Source organism: Nipponia nippon, unplaced genomic scaffold (genome assembly GCF_047370975.1).
Source record: "Nipponia nippon isolate SJK-2023a ecotype South Korea unplaced genomic scaffold, ASM4737097v1 scaffold_20, whole genome shotgun sequence".
In the NCBI taxonomy this organism is placed as follows: Eukaryota; Metazoa; Chordata; class Aves; order Pelecaniformes; family Threskiornithidae; genus Nipponia; species Nipponia nippon.
Genome location: NW_028262337.1, coordinates 8,734,655 through 8,761,072, shown reverse-complemented (window position 1 = coordinate 8,761,072; position 26,418 = coordinate 8,734,655). Strand labels below are relative to the sequence as shown.

Genomic DNA, 26,418 nt, shown 5'->3' with positions numbered 1-26,418 from the left:
AGCACCTTTACTAGAAGACTATCAGTTGCTACAGAACACCAGTATGGACTTGAAAGCTCAAGGTTGCAGGGCAAGAAAACAGCACCTGACAGTGTGGATAAACAATGCAGTATTCCACCCACCTGTGTATCCCGAGTTCAGATTAACACTGGGAGCATGAAAGCAAACTCACTTAATGGAAAGCGACCACCAGTCACCTTTGTAAGACAAAACTTTCATGTCTTAAAAAAGATACAAAAGAACTGGTGATGTGTCAAATTATAAAATGAAGTAAAAAGGGCAATAGTATTTTTTCCAACGGTTCAGGATCATTTCCGAGAGGATCCTGCAGTTTTGAAGCTGGCTACATAGTCTTCATCTATGTAAAATGACTGTGAAGACAAATGAAATAAAACTGGAGGAACCACAAATGGTGTTTCTGAGATCTTTCAGAAAATTATTACAAGCTTCAGACATTACCAAACAATGCAAACACATAACAAGATATACAGAAAAGGGAATTTATAATAGAAATATAGCTATAGCAATAACAAGAACCATTATTAATATTGGCAATTCCTAGACTTAAGTAGTTATTATCATACCCTAAAAATACGCCAGAATCTAAAAATCCCCTGTGAACACAAACGTGCATGTACACACACACACACACACAAAATGCAAGTATCTCCCCTCACAGGCATTAAGAGCTTTCCCTCGTAGAGCAGACAGAGGAAGCTTGGGTCCCTCTGCTGTTAGCAGGCTAGCTCAGTCCCACACCTACACCACAGAGCCCGCGTCAGTGCAGGCCTCTGGGGGCAAGAGCAGGTCAGGAGCTCACAGAATCGCTCCTATTTACAATCCAAGGTATATATGCTTCAACTTAATAATAGAGCGCATTCTGCCACAACACAACGTTTATGGGCACATTTTTGCTTACTGTATGGCACAAAAAACGTTTGACACATAAAGTTATCACATTACAGAATAAACTTAGAGAAGCAGCCTATGCATTTACAAAGAAATTCCGAAGTCTGAACAGATCTGTTCTCTTGCACTGCTCTCCAGAAAAGCTTTAATTAAAGATAAAAATGAGATGCACAGTACCTTTAACAGAGAGAGCTTAGAAGAGATTCAGCTCACATGAGGATTCTGCTGCACTAAAGTACTTCTTAAAAGACTACTTAAGTTAAATACTTCCCCTTGTCATTTATCAAAACTCTTCCACTCCATCCATTCATAGGTTTATGCTTTTTCCTCTTAGTGAAATTTTATTACCTGATTGCTTAAGCGTACGAGCTAAGTATGCTGGAAATCATGGTTACAAAGTACCACAGATCAGCTTCCTATTGTAAGTACCACTGTAACAAAATGCACATTTTTGCAAGGAGGAGTGTCAGAATGCTGAAGAAAAAGGACGGCAAGTGAAACCTGTAAGAAAAGGGAGAGTACCTAGACTGGCACACAAGAGAGGAGCAGCCACAAAAAGGAGTGCGTGGCAGAGGAGCATCCCCTTTTGTGACAAGTCAGACTGTACAGAGGATGCGATTTTCTAGATCCACATTTTCCTGGGAATATACCACAGTGATGGGAAACACCACTTCACTAGCCATACGTGCTGCTTGACACAGAGTCTGAGAAGTAGGCCCATTTAAATACTCCATGCCACGATCACAGACTTTCACCAAGGTTAAAGAAATCAATGCAAAACCAAAATACCTTTCCATCAAAACTACTATTCGAAACCTGATGATTTATTTTACATACTTATTTTTTCATTTTTGTACTTTGTAAATCGTATGCTTACTGATTAGATGTACCAGATTTAACAACTGTATATCATTTGCTTAAAAATAATGTAGGAATTGGTTAAGCATAGTTTAACAAGAGAAAGATCTGAAAGTATATTTTCCTTTCTTAGGTATCACAGATTTTGAAAATTTGTACAACATTTTATTCTTGACAGTAACATCTAATAAAGATCGAAGTGGCTGGAGAGACTGCAGATGACACAACTGTGCATATGCTCATATATACTGTGCTTTTGCATCGTCACTTCATTTAACAGAAACAATGAGGCCTGGAATTTTTAAAGCCATCTTAGTCACTCGGACACCTAAGAATCTTTAGACTTACTAAAAAACAAGTATTCAATATTAAGACGTCCAGATCTTGGAAAGATTCTTTACTGTCAGTTTCAGAGAAGCATTTTACAAAATGAGAACAAGTTTTCAAAATATCACAATGCCAATTTAAATCTTTCTTTAAACAAAACAAAAGCCTTTCCAAACACAAAAGAATATATGCACGCCATACTGAAAAGCCTCGTAATGTCCCATCACATTTTCAAGCTGGTTCTTACATTTACTTGAGAGAGATAGCCTCTATGTATCTCTCTCTCGATCCTGAATTCACTGCTTTGCTTCAGTTCTGTACTATATTCTAAAGGCTCTGTTGACTGTATGTAGGAAAGAGCTCAAAGTCACTTGGTGCCTGAGCAGAGTGAAACTGTCAGTATAAGGACAGCAGAATATTAAGGGTGAAAATCATTTAGGTACGAAGGACTAATGGAAGATCTATCCATGAACTATTGGTCCTATATATCCTATTGCATTAAATGCAAACCAGTGAAAACAATTTAATAACTAACCTAAGCATAGTGCATTCAAATAAGCTTAGTATTTCTCAATAAGGCATAAATATTAAATTAGACTTGACCGCTATAAAATGTAAAGCTATCACATTAAAAAAATATCTGTGAAATAAGGTTTACATGAGCTTTATATGTCACTACACTTCATCTATGGAATATTCTGAGATTATCACAATGACATACCTACCCCAAAGCAGGAATGATTTCTTGAGTAGATACTACTCTGATGAGAGATAGTATGTTCGCTCTTGCTGGCCACACAGTATTTTGTAGCAGGAAGTTTATGATGAGGTATTTTCTTTTAAAGGCATACATATCATTAGTTTTTCTACTGAATTTCAGACCAAACAAAACCTGTGTTATTCATTTTAAGATACATTCCTGGTCTTTCTCCCCCTCTACAAAAAGACCTGCATGACCATCTATGGTCTTTAATTCTGTTCTGCTTTAGATGGTTTGAAGAAGGAAGCCATGGTTGTATAATTGATAAGAATATGCAACATTTCTGTTAGATTTGTAGATAAAATATTTGCCTACTAAAGACTAATATTTTAAATAGAAACAATAAATTCTTTACTCAAAGCAAAAAAATTTGTGTTACAATAAATAATAAATGCAAACATCTTTTAAAATATAACTTTTTCTTAACTGTAAAGTTAACTCAAAATGCCATTACTTAAGTTAGGAAATTCTGAAATGCTTCTTATTTAGAAGATTTGAATGTTTAGTTTTCCTTTATACATACTGATTGAATTTTACTGTATTTTTCCCGCTTTGAATTTATTATTACGTCACAAAACAATAAGAAGACCAACAGAAACTAGTTATATATACCCACCAAGGTTTGATTTTACACAGGAAAAACCTGATTGGATTGAATTAGAAAAACTACATCTAGGAAGAGGTCATAAATCCTTGTTTGCAGGATACCTGACCCTAGACAGTACCATGTTAAACCAGTATTAAGAGACAGCATCAAAAAAGTCAGAATGATTTATAAAAGCAAGTCAAACTTTACAAAAAAAAGTAGCATAATTCATTTTAAACACCTACTTGCTTCTGTAGCCACCGTTCTCGCCTTCTTTGTTTTCTCCTCAAGCTTTTCAACTTATTTTTTTCTCTCTTATTCAGCTTTTGGTTGAAGGAAATACTCGTAGGCTGCACAAGATGAACAGGTGTGGTGTACTGTTCCTCTTCTACAGCATTTGTAGATGAAGAAATGTTCATCACAAAAGGCGACCCATCAGCAGTGGCACTCACAGAAGATTGTCCAGTAGCTTCAAAATCACACTCACTTTCTGTTTCTCTATGTAGTAATGTGGTAAAGGAAGTAACTTGAAACCTTTTTTGTAGTTTGTCACCACTGGAACTAAAGAGGTCCTGAAAAGAACCACCATCTTTCCTATTGGACTCCAATTGCAAACCACTTTGTGTGTAAACAAGTGGATTTTCATTTTGGCCATGGTAAATTGTTCCCATACTGCAAGTTTCATACAATGCAGGTGACAAAACAAGTCTCCCTCTGATATCTAAATCCAAACTATGTGATCTTCTGTGAAAAGGTTTTACAGTGCATGCATCATTCATGGGACAGGAAGCAGAAAGATTTCTTTTTTGATTTAATGCCTTTAAGGGAAGTTTTTTACTTTTCATCTCAAATCTGGGAGCTCTTACTTCTAGACAAAGTGCTTCTGTTAATCTTCCAGAATCATTATTATTTCTGGCCATGTACAAAAGCCCTTGATTTTTGATTTCCAAAGTTGCAGTTACCACTTCATGGCAGGTATCCTTGCTAAAACCAGACTGAATTTTGAGGAGAGGTAAGTGTTTTCCTGATGATTTTTCCAACTTAACAGAGAAAGCTGGCTGATAATCAGTCCGACTTTTGCAGAAATGTATATTTACTAACTGTCCACAGGAACATTTTGTGTTGCAAACAAAGTTAAAGCCCCCTAAGCAGGCCTCACAGAACGGACAGTGCAGTTTCCCAATTGTCCACTGTGCCTATTGACAAGAAAAAAAAACACCCAACACATTCATTGTAAATAAATGATTAAGAAATCATTACTACAGTTACTTTTCTCCTTTAATAAAGGGTTTACATTTTGTTTTTCAAACACAATAAAAGAGACTTCACAGCAGAAAGAAAATCCACCATAAATAATGTTCTGGTCAAAACTTTGCTTGCTGCAGTGATAACTAATTCTAAGAAATCTAGAACACACATTTCAAAATGTAGGGGCTTTGAAACATTTAAAATTTGTGCATAGATAGAACAATGTTGCAAAACTAATGAAAACATTAGATCCTTTAAAGCGGTGAAATCAATTTAGCATGTTAATCTGGAATTGGCAAGCACAGTTTCTCAGCTGAGTCTTCTGAGTGCTGATACATTTCTTGCATACTAAGTACAGTGGAAGGAGATTTCTTACAAAGAGACTATAGCTTTTTACTTTGCTTACCCCATGAAAGCTTGAAATAGTACTTCTATTTTGGTGTATGTAGTATTACAACATAATCTGTGTGCAGATACCATGACAAATCTTTAATACTCTATCTATAAGGAGACAGTTATTTTCATTATTTGTAATTCTATGAATTTCATTTCAATCCTAAAGGCACTTTTTCAAAAGAAAATATGTATCAAAGATCTATAAACTCCTACATATTTGCACAACTATTAGTATTTTCAGTAAATATATTCATCTGTCAGCAGAAACATTTTTGAGGATTACAGTTATGCAAGCATTTGTAGGATCAAAGCCCAGATGAGAAACATTATCAACTTCAGTCACACATCACTCACTAGTGTGCCTAAAGTGGGGTTGAGCCATGAATACAGAAGCTGCCCAACGTTTCTAGCTAAAGCATTGCTTTCAGCTGCAAATGCCTTCCAAGGTAGTTTGGGAAGATGATTCCATGACTGATATTTGTCTGATTGAAACCTTCAGAAAATTTCAGAAAAAACAGTTTTGCAGTTTCAGAAAAAAAAAAAAGGTGCAGAAAAAAGGTCATTTTTCACATGCAATGCTAGAAAAAGTTCTGGAAACACTTCTTTGAGAAACTTACGCCTGCCTTGTGGGTTAAAACCTCAAAATTTCACCAAGTATCAAAGATGTGCCTTTCATTGCACCTATGAAAATCTGTTTAAATCTGGACATGTTTTTAACTTAGAGAAAAAAAAAATCTCAGTTTACATATACCAAAGGCTTTCAAATCCCTGAAAATTCCTTGAACATGCACAGTCTCTCTCAGTTTATAAGGCTGACCAACATGTGCATATGCCATTCCCCAAGAAGAATTAAGCGGGTTCAGAGATTTGCTATAAGCCTCCCACACTGCATTTCCTAGATGCCATGGGCTAGGCACTAAAACACAGCAAAAAGCACTTTCTAGTGCATTTAGTGAGACTTTATAGCACTCAGGCACTGTGGAATAGTAACCTGGATCTCCAAATGGAGAGGAGGAGTGATTCATGAAGGTTAGGGAAGAAGACTAGGAGCCTGGCAAAAATTGGAACGCAAGGGACAGTGGGGAAGAAAAAGGACATCTCTATCCCTGGAGGTATTTAAAAAACAGGTAGATGTGGTGCTTAGGGACATGGCTTAGTGGTGGACTTGGCAGTGCTAGATTAATGGCTGAACTTCATGAACTTAAAGGTCTTTTCCAACCTAAACAATTCTCTGATTCTCTGATTCTATGTCCTATGTGCACAGAGACTACGAGATGAGGTGCAGTACAAGGGAGTCCAGGACTCATTTAGCATGAGTTTGGCAATGGACTGTGGAAGCATTGACTCAGTAAAAGAAGTAACAGCCTACTAGTGGAGGAGGTGGCAGGGGAAAAATCAGCAAGATCTGAAAAGGAGCTGAGGGTATACAGATTTAATGATGGACTACATAAAGAGGAAAAAGTGGGAAGGGTTAGCCAAAGAAGCTAAAACAAGTGATGAGTGATGGGGACAAGAAAATGCAAGTCAATAAAGGTCACTAGCAGCACTAGCTAGATATTTAAAATTATTGAAGATTATCTATACACTAATGTGTGCATGAAACCCAATGAGATTTGTTAAGAGCAGGGACAGATGGCAAAAAAGAACTGGCTGGGAAGCAGTGGGTTTTTACAGCCTGCAAATAGACTTTGTGCTTATGTAAAATGATTTAGCCTTTGATTTAGGAGTCATACAGAAGAAAATAACACATGATCACAAAATTATTCAGAGGCCAGTAGGATTTGGGAATAAGTCAGAATTGTTTAAAAAACCCACACATTTATCCATAAACCCACAGGATCTTTCCAGAGAAGTCAGAAGTGAACAAGGCAAGAGTTCCCAGGATATTAAAGGACAAAATGAATGCTAAGATATTGAAGGTGTTCAGAATTGCATTCTCTGCCTCTGCCACCAGAGGAGCATTGCTCCTCTGCAATCTTGAGTAAGTATGTTAAGCCTTTTCTGAGCTGTCTATGGGTTTTGTATTTCCAAGGTCGTCAACCTGACCCTCTAGGCTTCCAGATGCAGAAGGCTGGCCATTTACAGCTAAAGGTGAAACGAATAATATTAGTTTCAATATTGAATCCAATTTTACTGAAATAATATAACATGCAAAGTACTGTAAAAAACTGCATTCTTTTACCAGGCATTCAAGATCAGGCAATCCTGTAAAGTGGGGAAATACCTTATCACCCCTAATCGCCCCCCCCCCCCCCTTAATGCTTCTGAAACAGATACACTATTTGTCATGCACTATTGAAGTATAAGAGATGATTAATTTTAAAAAGAGTTTAATTCATGTTTAACAAAATAAAACATAGAGCAAAACCATGAAGGAAGATGAAACAATTTTTCTTAATTTTTGAATGCTTAGTTTTACAGTCATAACAGTTTTTTTCTTTGTGTATCATTTTCAGTGTGGATTTGCTTAGATCAGAAGTTACTTGCAATATAGTAAAACTTAGACACTGAAAGGAACGCAGGTATCATTTGCCTCTCAAAATCAAAGACTCATCAAAGAAAAACTGTAGGGCAAAAGAAAAGCACTGTTTCTGCTTATTGTATCTACGCAACAACATTAACTCCTAGACCTAAAATAACTTGAAGAAAACACTCAACTGAAGCAATCAGTGCAACAGGAAAGTTATGAGACGGTTTGTAATTTCAAATGGGCAGTTAAAACTCAAAAGCAATGACATTGGCTTGTCATCAGACCTTTGAATTTGCAGGAAGGTAACTAATTTCTATGCATATGACATAACAGCACATTAAAAATAAAAGACAACACATCATATTCCAACAACTGATCTCTTAAACCTCCAGTCCAGTTTTACACAGAAACATGCTTCTTACTGTCACTGTCAACATACATTAGTATCGCAAGACATAATGATTAAGACAAACCAAAATCCGAAGCCTAGATAATTAATGTAATTTTAAGCATGGAAAAAATATGCAGAGGTGCCCATGACAGTTATTTGGACAAACATAAATACATTCATCTATAAATGGGCAGGAACAGAATGTATCACTTGTAGGTTTTGTGCATACATAAAAAAACATTTAACAGGGTAAAAAGCCTCTGTAAATGGTAATGTTAGAAGTTACTGAGAAAAATGCCCTCAGTTAGAAAGCCTCTGTAATATACATGGACCTTGGCAAAAAAGTGCCCTTGAAATTTGTTCCCCTTACTTATTTCACATTTTGAATTACAAAGATGCAAGCAAAAAAAGATCTACCTTTTCAATGACACATTTCACCCACTCTGGAATGGCTTCTAAGTTCACGTGCCATACATTGCAAGACTCCTGAGCAGCAGCTGAAGGTTGTGATGTCTGTTAAAAAAAGAATTATTGTATTTACATTCAATATTCATGTAAGCTTTTTTAGTTTTAATATAGCCAGAAGTCAGCTTCCCAAATTCAGTAACTATTTTATTAACAAATGATAAAACTCAAAGATGTTGGTGCATTCTTTAAGCTAAAAATCAGGTAGATGCTGTCAATAACTCTCTATTTCTGAATCTAAGGACATTGGACAGACTCCATTGTGGAGATGGAGTCATTTGGAGGTGGTTTTGTTTTGTTTACAAGAACAGAAAGTATGCCATTGATGATCTTCCAAGTATATTAGGAAATTGATTTCAGAAGCACTATCAGCTGGCACGTTTTTCCAGTAAAGACAGGCAAATTTCAGTTCTAGTTTATATGAAGACTCTGGTCACTACTGCAGAACTATGCCACAAATAGTTTTAAATTCATTTTCTAATGCTTAGAATAACTAGCAGAGAAACCAGGGACTCCTAGCAACTTTTGAGTTTTTACTGTAATGATGTGACCAGCTGAAGAGAAAACAAAATCTGAAAAACCGCAGCATTTCAGTGATACTAAAATAAAAAGTTACCTAACTACCTTTCAGCACAGAAGTGATACAAGTGTAATTAAATCTTTTAATATGGTTTAGAATGTCAGTAAAATTATAAAGATGGCTAAAAACATAAGGAAATTCTGGTGAGTGTTAAAGTCTTAAAATCAATTGTTAAAATTTATGAATATGGAAAATCACTGACCCTTATGCTATGAAACTCATGGGAATAAAAGTTTCTTTATGTTGAAAATTGAAAGTGGGGCTATACACAGAACACAGAAGCTTTTAGAAATTCTCCAGGTAATGACAGCAGACAGATAGACCCGTTTGCCATGTCTATGCTATCATTTTCCTCCTATCTGTGGACAGTACCTGTACTTCAACTTGGATATAATTCTGATTTAAAGTGTTTACACTGCATTCGTAACTTCAACATTTGGTTTTAAGATTTGTTCTAAGACTTTTCTCTTTTACTCATATTTCAGTTATGTCTTTGACTGAAGGTCTAAAATTCACCAGGGAAAGCCAACATACTGAAAACATAACTCTTCTCCTCATAGTACAATCTGTGCCTCCCAGTGTCTCAGGAAGTAGGGTTAAATTACATTTTTTTATCTGCTATCTACATAATTAGAGAAGGAGCTACTTCAGTCTTGTGCACAATGATGGCAGATCTCCACTAGCAATTAAAAGCTCCACCATGGGGCACAAAGATACCTCCTTCTTTTCACTACATTTTTTCCATGAAAGGAGTTGAAATTTCCACCTCCCCCCAAAAATACCACTTCAAACTATGCACAAAACAAAATTCCTCAAGTATAAAGCATGAAAAATATTCCAGAACCTCAAGCTCTGTAAGCAGAGTGATTAAAATGAGATTCATTAATAACAGTAATTATATCAGGATCTTAAAAAATAATAACTTTGTTTCTGCCTCTATTGCTTATACCCTTCTCCAGTGCCAAAAGAATGTTGTTGCATTTCTAGTGCCTTAATAAAAAAGATCAACACCTTCCCTTCTATTGGCTTTTTTGCTTTTATTCAAGATCATAGGATGTAAGCACAGTCTTCTGGGCATATTTGGAAAGACTCTAACTCTTTATGATTACTAACTGCCACCATAAAGCAGCAGGAAATACTCTGTCATTGTTTTATTTGGTATGATTATTTTTCTGTTTTTTTTAAAATAAAGATGATGTAAATTACTAAGTGGTATTTTAGCCTGGCAGGGCATCCCCCCCCCCTTCAGGGAAGGCTAATCTTATGAACTATTTTTGTGCACAAACCATCCCCCACTTCTTCAAAATGAAGAGCAAAAGTTTCTGATGTAGGACTATCTGACACACAGTTAACTACCGCAGTGGAAATTAGTAGTTAAAATACACCTTAGAAACAAAGAGTTGTCTGTTAAGAGATACTAAAACAAAATTTACTGCATTAAAACTGTCAAAAACAGAACCCATTTTTATATTAAAAATGATAACACTATATACTATATACACTATATACACTATATACACTATATGCACTATATACAAATGTATCATGAATACCAGCCTTCATGTCGCAGAACATAAAGGTGATCACTGCCTACTCGGCTTCGCTAGCGTTACTGCTTACATTACTCTCTACAGAATTGTCCATATTTTAGTACTTATCTCCACAGGAGATTAACTACTAAGTGAGGGAAATCTAATAGTTCTCCTCTGTTTTAAACCAGTGGCACCAGAAAAAGTTACAAACTCCTTCCAGATGCTATACTTACTTCGGATGGTTCTTTTCCAGGACATTTTGCAAGGCAGACAGAATTTGCTATATATTTTCTACATCTCCAGCAATGTAGAACATCAGCCTCTTGATTACTCATTTCAACTTGTGATTCTTCAGCTCTCTATGTCTATCTGTAAAGATCACAAAACATACAATTCACTCACCTGTTGAAACCACACATGCTTTTCTCTTGCGACCCAGAAGTCTATCAGTAGTCTCTTCAATATAGAGGAGACTAACACTTTATTTAAAAACATTCTCTGATCTTGTATAGCATGCCACCTAGACATTTCAAATAGCAAAGAGAAAGTTGTTTTTATTTCCAGGTTGCATAAAGTACTAGAAAGCAACAACAACAACAAAACAAATAAAAAAATAAACCAACTTCCTCAATGTTTAGACAAAAGAGAACTCCAGTTTTCCCAGAATACGTCCATAAGTCCCTGCTATCCTACACATTAAATACACACACACATATATGCAATGCCACATAACAAAGGTGAATGCTGACATAAAAGCACAGAAGACAAAGACTGTTTTCTCAATGTGCCTTTGGAAGCTTGCTCCCTTAAATTAATTTGTGTGGGAGGATCAGTACTACTGGTGCGACAGAGCTTTTCACAGACCTGAATCAACCTCCTTGTAAAACAGAGACCTAAATTAAGACAACCAGAAGGACAAGACAAATATTTTTCCCTCTTTGTGTCTTGCTGCGTTCTGATGTCTCTCTGGTCTTCTCTAACCTGTTTCTAAAGCCTTCCCTTTTCACTATGCTTTCTCCAAATGTCCTCCAACTCTTCTTTCTACCTGCTTCTTGTGCTAGCTACATGAAAAAAATAAGAAAATCTTTTACATCTACACACTCAACTCAAGTATTATGCTAGGGTTATGCCTGCTCACCGTGCTAACGTGCACAGCGCTGACTGACGGGGAAGCTGGGCATAAACCTTAAAACCAGTGTTGAAACAATCTCTGTCCTTTCATAGTCCAAACATCTGATTTTCCAATTATTTCAACAATTTAATTTCTATTTAGTTTTCACTAACTAAAGAAACTCTGGGGTCCTCAGTATAGGCTGTCTGAAGAGCAGTTTGGCTTATTGAGCCGTACAGACTTTTGCATTTTCTCCATTTTCCCCATTTCTACGTATGAAACACACACACAGAGGTTATTAATATTTTTTCATTTATATCTGAGGTCTTCTTTAAGCAGATTTCCTACTTCTTGTACATATGTAAAGAGTTCGAAATACAGTTTGACAAGGAAGAACAGAAACAACGTGCATACATTAGACTCCTAGCTCAAGTGTACATGCAGCTTTTAATAACCACACTAAGCTTAGAGAGTGAAATTAAGGCAAACATTAAATCTTTTCTTGCAATGTCACAATAAATTAAAATGAATTTTTCTTAAGATTCCATTATTGTATTTTAACATAAGTCAAGATAGCCAAGAAAAAGATCATGGAGGAGACACTTAGAGAAAAGGCATAATTTACACTGGAAATTTGTCCTGTTCATGACAAAAATGTGATGATTCAAATGCCTTGACTTAAGTAGAATCTCTCTCAAGTTTTTATTAACCTTGCTATGTCAGTGCTGCTACTTCCTGTACCAGTCACATTTCGAAAGTGCCATGTATAAAAATGCTGGACCTGTCTACGAATTACTTTTTTGTTTTTTCTTAAAAGTAAATTCAGGCTCTGAAAGGTTTTTACAAGCAGCGTGTATCACTTTGCTGTGACAAATGCAGCATTAGACTTCACAGGGTATTGAAAGAATGATTACCTGTTACGAATTTGTTTGTATCACTCAAACACCTTAAAGCTGTTCTAATTAATTTATTCTTCATAATTTCATAACACACTTCTAGAATGAATTTAATCTTACAACAGCTCAGTGAGAACCTCAAATCTAAGACCAAGCAGGACAGAATGAAAGACTTCGTGCATAAAGCTAGCTCAGATGTGCTTTTCAGGTACAGACATATCCCCATCTACTAAAATACATTCTTGAAACATACTACAGTTAAGTGATATACATCTTGCACACCTTATATGCTGTATCTGTGTATTCAAATGGTATATATTCACGTTTGTACACATTCTGTTCTTGTTACGCTAATTGTTATAGAAAAAGCTGTTTTGCTATCTGTTCAACAGCTGCTTCATTTGAGGCTGATGATGCTTACTGGAGCAAGGTATAAAACAATTGCTGATAGACCTCTGAACCAACAGAAAAAGGACTGATGGATAAATGCACTTGCTATATTTAAAAGACAAGATTCAAGTCATGCAAACAAGGGCTCTGTAAGGATCACTGGCATTTGAAGTGATGTAAACATCCCCCTCACCTGAACAGTATCTAACAAGCAAGCACTGTTTTACTCCAAAATAAAGGCTCTATTTTTGTTAAACACTTTAAAAGTTTCTTATTGGTTCTGCATATACCTTTCATTTAAAAATACACTTTCATAAGAGAAATAAATGTATAATATATGTAATAACCCACACAGCACAGATTGTATTTTGTGTAACCAAGAATGCTGATGGTGAACTACATGGAAAAAAACATCTCTAAGTGCAAACTCTAAGTGCAAATACTTTTTAAGGCTATATTACAGTAGGCTGAAGTGTTCTTCTGGCCTCGCAGAATTTAAAAAGGAAAATTCCTGTAGGTCTATTAAAATTCTGCATGTATGTGCCTTTTGCAGTTCTTACAGAGGACAGAAAAAACGCTACAAATGCACACTAGCACACCACAGAAGTTTCTACATGTACCACGCTAGAAAACAGCAAATGAGACATTTCTGATTTGTCACATAAGCATTCATTTTTATTTTGATTTGCACATAACTTCAACTGGAACTCAAATAAAAGCATACAAACACAGGATTTTGAAGTGGTTTAATAGTGAAATGCAGTTTAACCATAGTGTTCTGGATATATTTTAATAAGTTTTTATTTGTCTTGTTTTGCATCTAAAACTATCAAAAGGCATCTTGTTCTCTCCTTGCTTTGTCTTTCAGCAAAAAATGCCAACATAAAGACAAAGGATTCCAATTTGGCACTCAGAAATTAGACAGTGTCACTCTCAGTGGGCCTTTTCAGCTTGGCACTGGGCCATTTTGTTGTGGCTGTACTGCTTTCAGATCAGTTCTTTGTGAGAGCTCATGTTTGCCTCCAAAATAGTATGTAGACATACCCGAGTGTTAAAAAGCCTATGCTCCTCTGTGGGTCTTGTTTTATGTCCTTTAAATGTTTTTCTACAATTCAGTCCCAGAAAAGCCAGGAGCAGAGGGTCCTAAGACTTCCTTCCCAAGTCAGAGTCTCCGTTTCCTTTCTTGAAAACCATTTGCCTAATGTTCTCTTACAGACCTTTGATGGAGATTTCACAGCCTTCCCAAACTATTTAATTACCGTCTTATCTTCTATTATTTTCACTTTTCCCCTAACATCTAACCTGAATTTTCTTGCAATGTCCCTTATTCGCTGTGACTACAGAGAACAAAATGGTTCCTTTTCTTCCGTGCAAGAACATTTTACAACTTCAAATACTTATTCTATATTAGCTCCCCTTCAAACTTGTCTTTGGGCTAAATAAATCCAGTTCTTTCCCTCTTTCCTCACAGATGATGCTTTTTTTGATCTCCAGCTGTCACTGCTATTTTGTGAAATCTTTCAAATGGGTCAGCTATCCTTGGACAGAAGTGTTCAAATCTGGATGCAGAACTCAAAATGAAGTTTTACCAGCACTGATTAGACTAGACAGATTATGTACATTTTCAAGGAAAAAAAGAATGGAGAATGCCTTACTAGGGTGGAAACTTACACAAAATTCACTAGATCCATTTGAAAATGTTGTTTCGTACATTTATAAGGGCAGGAAACACTGGAAGATTAAAGAACAACTCCCCAGCAGCAAACAATTTTTAAGTAATTTCAGCATGAGATCCTTAAGATTTTCAGATTCATACCTGCTCATCAATATGTAAAGGAAAGAGGAAACAGGAATTGTATTTTTTCCCCTCCTCCAACTCTGTCTGGAAAACCTACGAGCAACATCACAGGAAGCTAGTGGAACTACTCACAAAGAAAACAACAAAAATAGGTGAAGGATCAAGCACCACACATCGCAGCCAGAGAATGGTATAGAGCTCATCAGCTTCCTGTTTATTCATCACTCCTTGAATGGGACGCTTTCCCTTCTGGCATCCTCACACTAGTAGGAAGTCCCCTTTGATATTTATATCTATGTTTCTTATACAATCCAAATTGTATAATGTATTAAGCTTTGGCCATTTCTTCTTCAAAAGGATTGCTAGAAAACATGAAGCAAAACCCCAAGAAAACATTCTCAAATGTTCAAAGTGAAGAACTAAACACAAAAAACTAAATTTCTGTTGAAAACCTCCTCTAGAATTTCTTTTCAACCAGCTTGCCCCTGATCCCCAAATGCATGAAAATAAGAAAATGAGTACAGCAGGACAAGTGGTTCTCAATGCCTTTTTGTTCAAAAGTCACCTGTGATCCCTTCAGAACACTGCAGTGATGAAGACTGCAACAATAATTAGGTTGCAGCAAGAAATTAGGGCACAGAAATTTGAGCATTAGTTACCGTGAGTCTTGAAAAAATATTAGATGAGTGGCAGCTTTGAAGGACTATGACAGAGAGAAGCTAGATGAGCTGTCCTAGCCAACAAGTGTCCATACCAGAAGTTCCTGCTCCCGCAAAGGGAGGAACTGACGCTTCACTGGACACAGAAACAATAAGGGAAAGCATTCAGGTACCCATAAAAACTTGCTGCTAGCTTCTGATCTCCAAAGTATTTCTGCTTACAGAGACATTTTTAAAAGCATACTTAACCAGTGTTTCTCAATAAGTAGCACTTAGGTGGGAAGACAGAAAAGAATGTTTAAAGAACTGCCTCCAGGCTGCCAGAGCAGCAAAGCAGCAAGACGCGTGAAGAGCCATGCCATCTGCTTCTGTGCCAGCACCTGCTCGATTATGAACTGTTCTACCAGTTCAGCTATTGTTGTGTGATCAGCTTCATGTCAGGGACCACTGGTTGACGAGAGAGGGTGGCCAGCGTGTGATACTCTTTCTCTTGTAGCAAGAGTAGCCCATGTAATTAAAAGTCAGTTAACATAAAAATAGGAAATAATGTGACTTGCAACGTATTACTTAACTTGCTAAAAAACCCTACTGCGTGCTGCTGAAGTCAACAGGTCTAGCAGAGAACGTGGAGCGTTTAAATCACTTTGACAGGGAACAGACCTAACAGGTCAATGGAAAACCATGGACCAGTGCGTAATCTCTTTCTTGCATGAGAACCCGCAGACCAATACTGCCTGTTTGATACTCTGCATGTACAAACATCAGCTGTCGCACAAAATAAAGGACTAAACAGGCAGGAATACGGTGCCCGCGTCCCAGCTTAACACCAGCTCCTGATCGCAAGTCACCAGGCAGCACAGCCGCAGCAGCAGCCCCCGGCCGCCCCCGCCGGTGCCCGGACACCTCCTGCGCCCGCCTGGGCCCCGCCGCAGGGCAGCGGCGCCGGTGCGAGCCCGCTCAGCAGCCGGGCACCGACCGCCGCCCCGGGCGCGCCTCCGGCTGGGCGGGAGGGGGCCGCGGCGGGCCCGGCCGCCGCCCCCCGAGCGGCGCGGGGCGGGCTGGGCTGGCAGCCCCGCGCTGCCCGGCAGGCCGGGGGGCTCCCGGCGCGTTTCGGGCGCTGCTGACAGCCGGCGGCGGCACCGCTAAGTTAACTCCGAGAAGTCGGGGCTGCCGCCGCCGCGCTTCGGCGCCCCCTCAGGCCGGCGCTGGGCTCGCCCCGGGACGGGCAGCCCCGCCGCCCCCCCCAGATCCAGGCAGGTGTCCGCACCTCAGCGCTCACCCCGCGCCCTCAGCGCCCCGCTGCCCGGCGGGCCCCAGCCCAGGCCCCGGCTCGCCCCAAAGAGCGGCTGCGGCGGCGCCTCCCTCTGCCGCCTCCCCCCCCGCCCCGGCCCCACTCCGCTTACCGGGCCGCGCTGTGCGAGGCTGAGAGGAGGAGGCGACGCCACTGGGGCGAGCGGGCGAGCGGGGAAGGGGTTGCGCAGCAGCAGCTGCTCCTGCGAACGGGAAGAGACGGGAGACAAACGGCGGCGGAAAGCGCTCCGCTAGCGCGGCGCTTGCCCGGCTCGACCCGGCCCGGCCGGCCGTGGAAGTCACCCTGGGGCAGGCCAGTCCTCTCAGCGGCTGCGGCGTCCCTCGTCCCCGCGGGAGGCCGGGCCCATCGCCGGCGGCGGGGCCGGGGAAGAGGGCAGCGGGCCCGCCAGCCTTCGCTGTGCCGAGGCCTGAGGGTGGCACGTCCTCTCGTCTCCTGACTGGCAGAGATGGAGCCGGGGTGGGGTCAGCCCCGGCGGCAAGCTGTGACAAGGGTGAAGAGGCGCGGTAGTGAATCCCGCGGAGCCGAATGAAAACTTTTCAGTAGAAACTGAGACAAAAACATACATTCCTCCACGCCCGAGGAACAAGCCCTGACCCAGAGAGCTTGCAGTCCAAGAGCGGGGCCAGGGACGTCAGAGGGACTGAGGAGCGCCAGCAAGCACAAGTACCCGGGCAGGGTGTCATCAGTACTCCCCGACTGTGTTGATAGGCAGCAAGAGCAAAGAGGAAGCTTTAAATGAAATATTGGGGGGAGGGGGAATGAAGTAAACTTGTGAACCTTTGTGGGGAATTGCTGCAAATCATGCAGGGCTGCACGGGAGAAAAGGCAGGGATACTGCTCCGAGGCTGGGCAGCAGAGAGCGGAGGGCAGCGTCGTGGGCCCCTGGCTGGTCAGCGTCTGTACCTTGGTAGTGAATAAAAGCTGGTCAACTAGGTGGGCTGTGTTTCCACCTCAGTAGTGTTTTGGCCTTTCGTGATGATACTCTTGATTGAGCAGGAGCTAACGTGCTCGTAGCTGACAATCTGCTAATAATAGTTGCTCTGCTTCAAACACAGGAAGGGACCGGAGTTATTAAAGTAATGTGAATGTAAGAAAGGCTGGAAGATTGCTGAGGAAAACTTAAGAGTCTGCCCACTTTTTGGCCTGTGGAAGTGGTTTGAAACACTGAAACCTCCATTCCACTGCTTCTCCTACATTTATGATATCTAATTTCTGTGCTTTTTCTTGCATTTCAATGCACATTTCCTGTAGGTCAAGACAAGGTTTTGTTATCAGGTAGCTATTTTGGACGATGTAGGACTCACCATAAGATCTGGGCTCTCATGGATGCTGAAGTGCACTACCACCATTTTTTTTTTCCAATCCTCTCATTTGCTTGAATTTTTTGCTTGTTTTTGCTCTTTGGTACCCTGTTATTATTCTAACAGACTGCGTTGTAACAGTAGAATTATTTAGTCTGTTTTTTCTTGGGAGAGAGTATATGTTTATTCAGTTCCTGCTATTTACAGTGCTATTCATGTGAAAAGTTTTTAAACACCAGTGTGATACAAATGTTTTAAGTGACAATACAACAATATTCATTCAGAGAGCCTTACGTTTTCCAGTAATTTCAGCTAATTAAATTACTTTATACTTATTTGTGCTTAAAGACTATAATTGTACGGATGTGGTGTTTTTTAAAAAAAAAAACCAACAGCAAATTACCTTATGCTATGATGAACCATTTTCCTGTCTTACCATTTTCCCACTCCATGGTTAGAAAAGCAGTTGTTTTTATTTTTGAGGAGAGGATTGTTAGGGTCTTTTTAGTGATCATTACATTTGGTGAGATGTTGTACTAATTGCTACTTTTTCTTGCTTAATGTAGACCCAGTAAGGAAGGTCTACATAAAGAAGTTCACAAGTAGGATGCTCACAATAATTAAATTCTGTTTTGTTTTACCGTGATTGTACAGTAACTTTAAGTAGAAGAGGCAGATTGTTATTTTGAAATAATTTCTGGTGTGGTGCAGTGTGCTCAAATTTAAACTGAAAGGACTATTTAGAAAAAGCACTGTTTATCAGTCAGAAAGAGTTGCAGGTTATAAGGCATTTTCTAGCAAACTCAATTGGTAAAGGCATATAGAAACAAGAGAAATAGGGACATGAATGGAGAAACTAAAATACAGGTTAAAATAACTGGCTGCTAATATAAGCCTTCACCTTCTGACATGAAAGAATATTGAAATTATTAGGGGAGAGAGATTTTACTCTTTTAAAATTTTGTAATCTCATTTGCTTCTGCTTAAGTAAGATGTAGGGTTGGACTATTTGGATTTAATGGCATCCCATGCTTAAGGAGAAATAGCAGTGAAGGTGGCACTGGGGGAAAGAAATGAAAGCCGCCATATGACTCATGTCACAGCAACAGCAAATACAATGAGGAAAAATAAAACCTTGCTACTGGCTAGAAGATTATATTTTGAGAATTTTGTTCAGTGTATTTGATTTCATTAAGCAAGGTGAATGTGCCATTCAGCTGTGTGGTTAGCTGTATTTATTGTCTTATAGAGAGTGTTTGTCTTTCACAGGATGAGGACAGAGCAGCTGGCCTGTGCAAGCTTAAGAGTGAGTAAAGTGATCACTAAGAAGGTTAATGGATATTGCTTGTGCTGTGGCTTTGGGATACATGACAGCCTGGTGCAGACGTTAATCCAGGGCCCAATATATATGTTGTTCTTTTTACTGGGATAGCCCCTTGTGTTTGTGGTGAGCAGTCCAAGGATCAGTGCCAAACTGACACAGAGTAAATCAGAAACCAGAGAGTATTTTTGACTTGCTGCTCTGAGACAAGGAGGTATAGCAGGAAGACTGTATCAAAGGCTGTATGCAGTGCATCAGTGAACACTGAAACACACTGCAGTGGTGTAGTGATTTGTGCATAGTCAGTGGCATGTACCGTTTTCATGTCCATGGCACAAGTATAGTATATCCAGTTCACAGGTGCTCTATGAACACTTCTGACAAGTGGTGGTGTATTGCAATAGCCACAGCAGGGAGGCGTTGTTTTCCTTGACAGTAGTGTTGATGAAGCTGAAGAAGATAATCCGTAGCTGCCCAGAAAAATGGATGTCCTGACTTTCACTCTTGTAGAGTTCCTTTCTTTACCAAAATACATCTTCTCCAATAGAAAAAAATACATTTTCTCCAGATATTCAATAGTGCACTAATGACAATCCTAGGAATTAACAGAGTTCCATAATCCCTGGTTCTTTGACCCATTAGGCTGTCCCCATCAGCTGGGGTCATCTCCAAGACCTGCATATCTATTATTTGATCATCTGTGCTGGAGGAAAATACCTTAGAAAATGGCCAGAGAGGGAGCATTAGGAGAAATGAGTGAAAAAACGGAAGATGTTGGGTAGAACTTTTGGGACTTGATACTGAGCACAGGAGGAAATTTATTGTTGCCATTCCCTGTTTTTTTTCTAAGCAGCTTGCATACTTGACTGGCATTGTATTAGGATAAGCCCAATGAGCAACACTGGCCTGTTTCACCCTTTTCTATAGGATTCATTGTTGGAAAAACTTTGGTAACACTAAGCATTACAATAACCATAAAGCATAACTTTTCACTGCATGGAGATAATAATCTTTTTGCATTTTATTGTCCTTTCAAAAATATACCCTGATTTTCAATTTAACTTATCATTGAAGAGCTTTTGCTGTTTGTTGTGGTTTAACCTGGCAGGCAGCTAAACACCACACAGCCATTCATTCACTCCCCCTGCAGTAGGGTGGGGGAGAGAATCAGGAAAAAAGATAAAACTAGTGGGTTGAGATAAAGACAAATTAATAGGACAGAAAAGGAAGGGAAAATAATAATAATAGTGGTAAAAGAATATACAAAACATGTGATGCACAATGCAATTGCTCACCACCTGCCAAAAAATGCCCAGCCAGTTCCTGAGCAGTGGCTGTTCCCCCCTGTCCAACCACCCCCAGATTTTTTGTTCAGCACGACGTCATATGGTATGGAATATCCCTTTGGCCAGTTTGGGTCAGCTGTCCTGGCTGTGTCCCCTCCCAGCTTCTTGTGCACCCCCAGCCGCCTTGCTGGCAGGGCAGTATGAGAAGCTGGAAAGTCCTTGACTTAGTGTAAGCACTGCACAGCAACAACTAAAACATCAGTGTGTTATCACATTATTCTCATCCTAAATCCAAAACAGCACTATACCAGCTACTAGGAAGAAAATTAACTCTATCCCAGCCCAAACCAGGACACTATTGCAAAACCAGTTGTAAGAAAATGACATTTCTCCCCCTTTCCCTTGAAGATAATGGTTTATGTTTTCAGTTAAGTTTCCGAATCTGATTTGTAAAGCTTGTCATACTCCTGTAAGAAATCTAAAGCCTATGCAGAGTTAATGAATCATTTGCTTTCCTTTTGCTCCTTTTTGAAAAACAATCAGATCAGTCTAAAATTGCTGTGTATGGTCATAGGCTGTATTAGAGCTAGGGAAAACATTTTTTAAGTCACTTAGGACTAGATCTAATAAAATAATTCTTAATACTGTTTTCTTAACACTGTTTTCTTAACTTGTGGTCACTTGTTCCCTGGAATGGAATCCTGAACTGTGTTAAACGCAGGGATCCTCTCTGTGCTTCAGAATCCTGCTGATGAAGGAATCCTGCAATCTTGAGGTAAGATAAAAGAAAATGCCGTAAAGAAGACACATTCTGCAGATGAGTAAGATCTGTGAAGTTTATTAGATGTGTTCTGTTTATCACCTCTTGGGAACTAATTACTAGAAGTGGAAGTATTTATATAGAAAAGGGACCTAAGGTCACTTCTGTCTACAACTTGCTTATTCATCCCACATTTCCCATAACTTGGGAGAACACACTAGTTACTCTGCTAAAGATAAAAGTACAGTTTCTTTTTCTCCACAGTGGCACAGCTTCAAAGAATTTATTGTATGTCGATTATGGAACTCACGTAGGAAAGGGAATTTCAGGGATCTTCAAGGACCAACTCAAGTGTTTTACACTAAGCAGACATGTAAAAATACATTCACAATGCTTTGAAGAGGGTTTTGTACTATTTTGTATTTAGTTTGGGTAAATAATAAGGACATTACTGTGAAGCCAGTCATTGCAAATTTTGATCAGAGTTTTTGATTAAGTTGATGCAGTTCAGATTAAATGGAAACACAAACAAAGTATGTCTTCAAGTAAAGTGCTTGACTTGGAAGAGTGAGCTTAGATAAGCTAAAGAAACTGCAGTGATAACTCAGCCAGTCTGAACTGTTCAGGAATGTGAATGGAGAGGATATCTGAAATTGAAGTTAGTTTTATTTAAAATACCAAGAATTTATATCCAAGCCAGGAAAAGACTTTCAGAAATAATGCCAGATCTAAATGGATAGTTACTTAAAGAAGGATTTTAGAAATACATGAACACCTACAAGGAACAGAAAAGAACAGAAAGGAATTAAAAAAACCCTGATCAGCAAATAAAGTAATGTCTTAGAAGGTAGAGCAGGAATAAAAACTGCTTAAATGAAAGCTGAATTAGAACTTGCAAGGAATATTAAGAAAGAACTTTACAACCTTGCCTATTAGAGAAGTGGAAAACGAATGTAATGCAGGTGAATAATGTGCAAGGTTATGCACTTGGAGACTGCTGACAAGAATTTCTCCTATCAGCTGAGGACTCATTAAATGGAAGCAATAAAGAGGAGAAGTATTGGAATATACTAATTGGTCACAGGATGTCTGTGCATTGGCAGTGTGATACAGCTCTGAAAAGGCAAATTGTGACCTGGACTGTGGGTGTATTTCCAGTACAGGGGAATATCAATGCTGTGGTAATTCTTTATTTGAAATAATACAGATAGTTGTAATAATCCATTTTTCAAGAAAGAAATTGGAGCTAGAGTAGGCACAAAGAAGTAATACTAAAAGGATCAAAATGGATAGGGCCTGCTGTATGGGAAGACAGAAAGAGCTTTGCTTACTCAGTTCAGCAAAACAAATGCTCAAAAAATTTTTTCTTGATAGGTCATCAGTGAAGAAAGAAAAGATTTGGACAGCCTTATATAGAAGAAGTATAGAAAATGTATATAAAAAAACTAGGCATGAATTGGCCATTAAGAAATTTAGGGTGGAAGTTGAAAAGTTGTAGTTGTTCCACCAGGGACATTACTGGAAGAGCTTGCTAAGAAAAGGATTGGAGAAAAACACCAACTAACTTGAAGATGAAGTACAGCTGTATGATATAAAGCTTACAGCAGTTGGTGGTGGAACTTGAAGATCTAGAAGGTTCTTTCCAGTCCTCTCTTACTACACTCCCAGCTGTTTGTTTTGGGGTTTTTTTTGTCTTACACTTTCTGGGAAAAGGAGATTATCCTTGGTAATTTGCTACCTTGTGACTGAGTGTGTGCTTAGTCCTGATTTTCCTGTCCCATGAGAAGCACTGCCTTGTCAGTGCTTAATATGTATATAAAAATAAAATTTCCTGAGAAGTGTAAAAATACGTTTTATATCCTTCAAAAGGGATATAAAGGAGTTTGGTTTTTTTCAGTGCTGCTGTCATTCAAACATTCTGAACAGCTCTGCACAGTAATTTCTATTTGGTGAAGTTTTAGCTTTCATAAGACTCCAGCATCATCTTCTGTTTTACCATTGTCTAAATTAAATCTCTGCAATTTTTTTTTTTATTCCAGTGTTATATAGTTCATGAGAGCAGCCTGAAATTAATTCCCTTTCTAGAATTATCAATTTCACTTTTTCAGTAGGAATTGGTAGAAAGCACTGAAAGTTTCTTTCACTCATTAGTGCTAATGCCTGTATGTATTGGGTTTGTTTTCAGGCTGAGATACAAATAAATTAATTATCCTGTTAAACTGAAAATTGTTTTTAGTGTATAGGATCATTAAATCAGTTCAGCTTTTAAGCAATGTTTTTCTTTTGTATAAATGTATGTACGCCTGATATATTTAATCTTACATATATTAAATATAGACAAAGTAGAGAGAATAAGCAACTTGTCTGCGTACTAAAGAAAATAATGTAACCTGTTTTTCATTTTAGAAGACACCACAGGTTAAGGTATCTCATTCTCCTTGAGAACAGATCAAAATGTTAATTTTATAAGACCTGTTTAAGTGGACATATACTGTGAACAAGGTATTTTTGCATAAATAATGACTTACACAGGTTTTTGCAGTTGTATTAAATTGTTCTTTATTTTCTATTAATGCCATTCTGAAATCTTTTTAGCCTGTTAAATTGCTGGAATTTATCAGCTAAAAAACTTGGTATGTAACAAATCAATGGGCAATAAATTAATCTCTAAATTACTTGGGAGTTAGCTTGTTTATGTACATGTTCCAGTTTAAGTTACATAATTAAAATGTTAAATTATGAAAAACTTACTTGTCTTACATTCAGAGGATGATATTCTCATTCAGATATCAATTTCAATTGAGGACATAAATAATTTTGAGGTAAATTCTAGCTTTATTTTTTGGAAAAGTATGTTAATTATTTATATTTCACAGTTTCTGAGTTGAGAATTGTGGTCTGACAGATGCTCTGCTGTGCTTGGTATTTGCAATTTGATGGCATAACAAAAGCACAACAGAGGACTTCGAAGCTTTATTTTTCTAACATGATACTGTGTTCAAATACTCTTGTCTTGTAGTCAAAAGAACCTCCTACACTCATGCCTGATTGTGCATAATATTTTTACTATTACTGAAATATGATGCCTATGAATTCCTCTGCCAGATCTCACAGAGATCCAAAATTCTCTTCTTGTCATATAGTCATCTAAAATGTGTAATGTAATAAGATGCTACAGTAAACAGTCTTTTCACTTTGGTTATTTATCTGTTACCAGATTCTATATAAATTGAGTGTTATCTCACTGCTTTTGCCATGGAAGCTCTTCTGTAATCCTTAAAGGTGTACTTTGGTTTATCCCAACAAAGGGACCTGTTAAAGTGACCATTTCAGTTGCCAAAGCTAAGTACTGATGGGCTGAAAGGAAACTCCCTGCTTTAGTGAGGTGATTCAGGGCAGCTACGTGCATCACAGAGTCAGTGAAGACTGAGATTCCTTAAAGGGTGATTCTCTGCTCCAGCATTGAGCAGGATGCCACCGGAGCTGTTGAGTAAGAACATACATCCACCTAATCGTGATGCTGAACTCTCTTTATGTAGAAGCACTGATGCTACGAACTAACAGTGCAGTTGCTTTTATGGCCTTTGACATGGTTTAGTCACATCCCCACTTCAGGCTTAAGCCGCAGCAGACTTAAGGACAAAGCTACATGCCCACAGTTTCTGAGCAAGACACTAGGCTTAAACATTTAGAAAATTTTTAGTTCATAATTTGGACATTATAAACTGCAGGCACTTTAAGAGCTGCTTGGCTGTGGAAAGCTGGTATTCTGAGTCTTTTTTTATGATGTCAGTACAAGGCTTGATTGAGACACCCACACATACGTCTTCAGTGCTACGTAAAATGCTCACGTATTTATGATACTGGCAGATATGACATGGCCCTCTGGAGAAGCAGCTGGAGGCCAGGTTCAGTACCTGAGGGCATCTCAAATGGCTCTAGGAGCTTCTTTACTGGCAGCTGAACGGAGTCATATATTCCATTGAAGTGTATCTGAGATGCCCAAAAAGTAGCTGTTCTTATTTGCCTAAGTATTTCAGTTTTTGAGGATGATGAGTAGGAAAAGAAAGTCAGAGAAAACCTTTTTGGGCATCAGTTTCATGTAGTGAACAGCTCTCTGCAAATCTCTGAAAGTGAGATTTGTGCCTCTGACGTATCCAGGCCATTTTCTGTGCAAACTGTGCCTTTGCTTTTGAGCTTCCTAACCTGGCTTCTTAGGCAATAAAGTTTACTGATGGCTTCCACTCAACTGTCATGCTTCAGCTATGTCATCTCTAGACAACTTCTGCTTGCAATCAAACATGTTCAAGCCGTAGAAGAGTGGCTAGTTTCTAAGTTCAAGGAATACGGGAATGATTACATATTTCATCAGCCTCCTTATGGTGTTTTGTTATCTAGCCTTATGCATGAATTGAAAAATACGGTAACATCACGTTATACTCGGCACTCTGACAGCCACTTCTCAGTAGTTCCGTACAGTCTCACTAGGTAGGTAGTGCAGGAGCTAGACATAAACCTAGCATTTTAGATTTTCCTTAATACAAAGAGTGTTCCTTCAAGAAAGCCCACTTTATTCTTCACTTTTTGAAAACTGAAAAAATTGTGGAATAGTTGTTTTGAGATTTCCTATACTAGTTGCTGGGTCTTGTCTTATCCTTACACATTATGAGGAAATACCTCACTATAATTAAGCTACTGTAGAATTCTCCACCTCTCTGTAATTGGTGTAAAAAAAGGTTGTGATGGTCTTGCCCATCATGGTGAAAGTCCTGCAGAGTATAGCTCCAGGCAGGGCCTGAAGGCATCAGAACAACCAAAAATGAAAGTATCTTCATTCCTACACATGCTTCACCAGATTTTCTGCGAGGGATTGACTTGAGACTTATCATGAAATTTTATCCCCTTGAAAACTTTATCTGCTTAAGTCAGTTATAACTTAGAACATCCTTGCTGATTAAAATGCACAGCCAGCTGTAGGTACACTTCTGAACAGGGAGTGGGGTGCAAGGTGCACTGCTCAAAAAGAGTGCTTTTGAATGTGATTCTCTCACATTGGTATTTC

The 26,418-nt window shown here is 38.7% G+C and overlaps 1 protein-coding gene across 1 annotated transcript in view; it reads right to left on the bottom strand.

Annotated features, from left to right (window-relative positions):
- RNF180 (ring finger protein 180) overlaps positions 1-17,348 on the bottom strand; it is an 84,411-nt gene extending 67,063 nt beyond the window's left edge. Inside the window, exons 1-4 of the mRNA XM_087759865.1 lie at positions 16,780-17,348; positions 10,756-10,891; positions 8,363-8,458; positions 3,686-4,636 (exon numbers count right to left, since the gene is read on the bottom strand). Coding sequence (XP_087615991.1) covers positions 3,686-4,636; positions 8,363-8,458; positions 10,756-10,857 — 1,149 coding nt within the window. The 5' untranslated portion in view covers positions 10,858-10,891; positions 16,780-17,348. The remainder of the gene's footprint in view (positions 1-3,685; positions 4,637-8,362; positions 8,459-10,755; positions 10,892-16,779) is intronic.
- Positions 17,349-26,418: the final 9,070 nt, after the last annotated feature.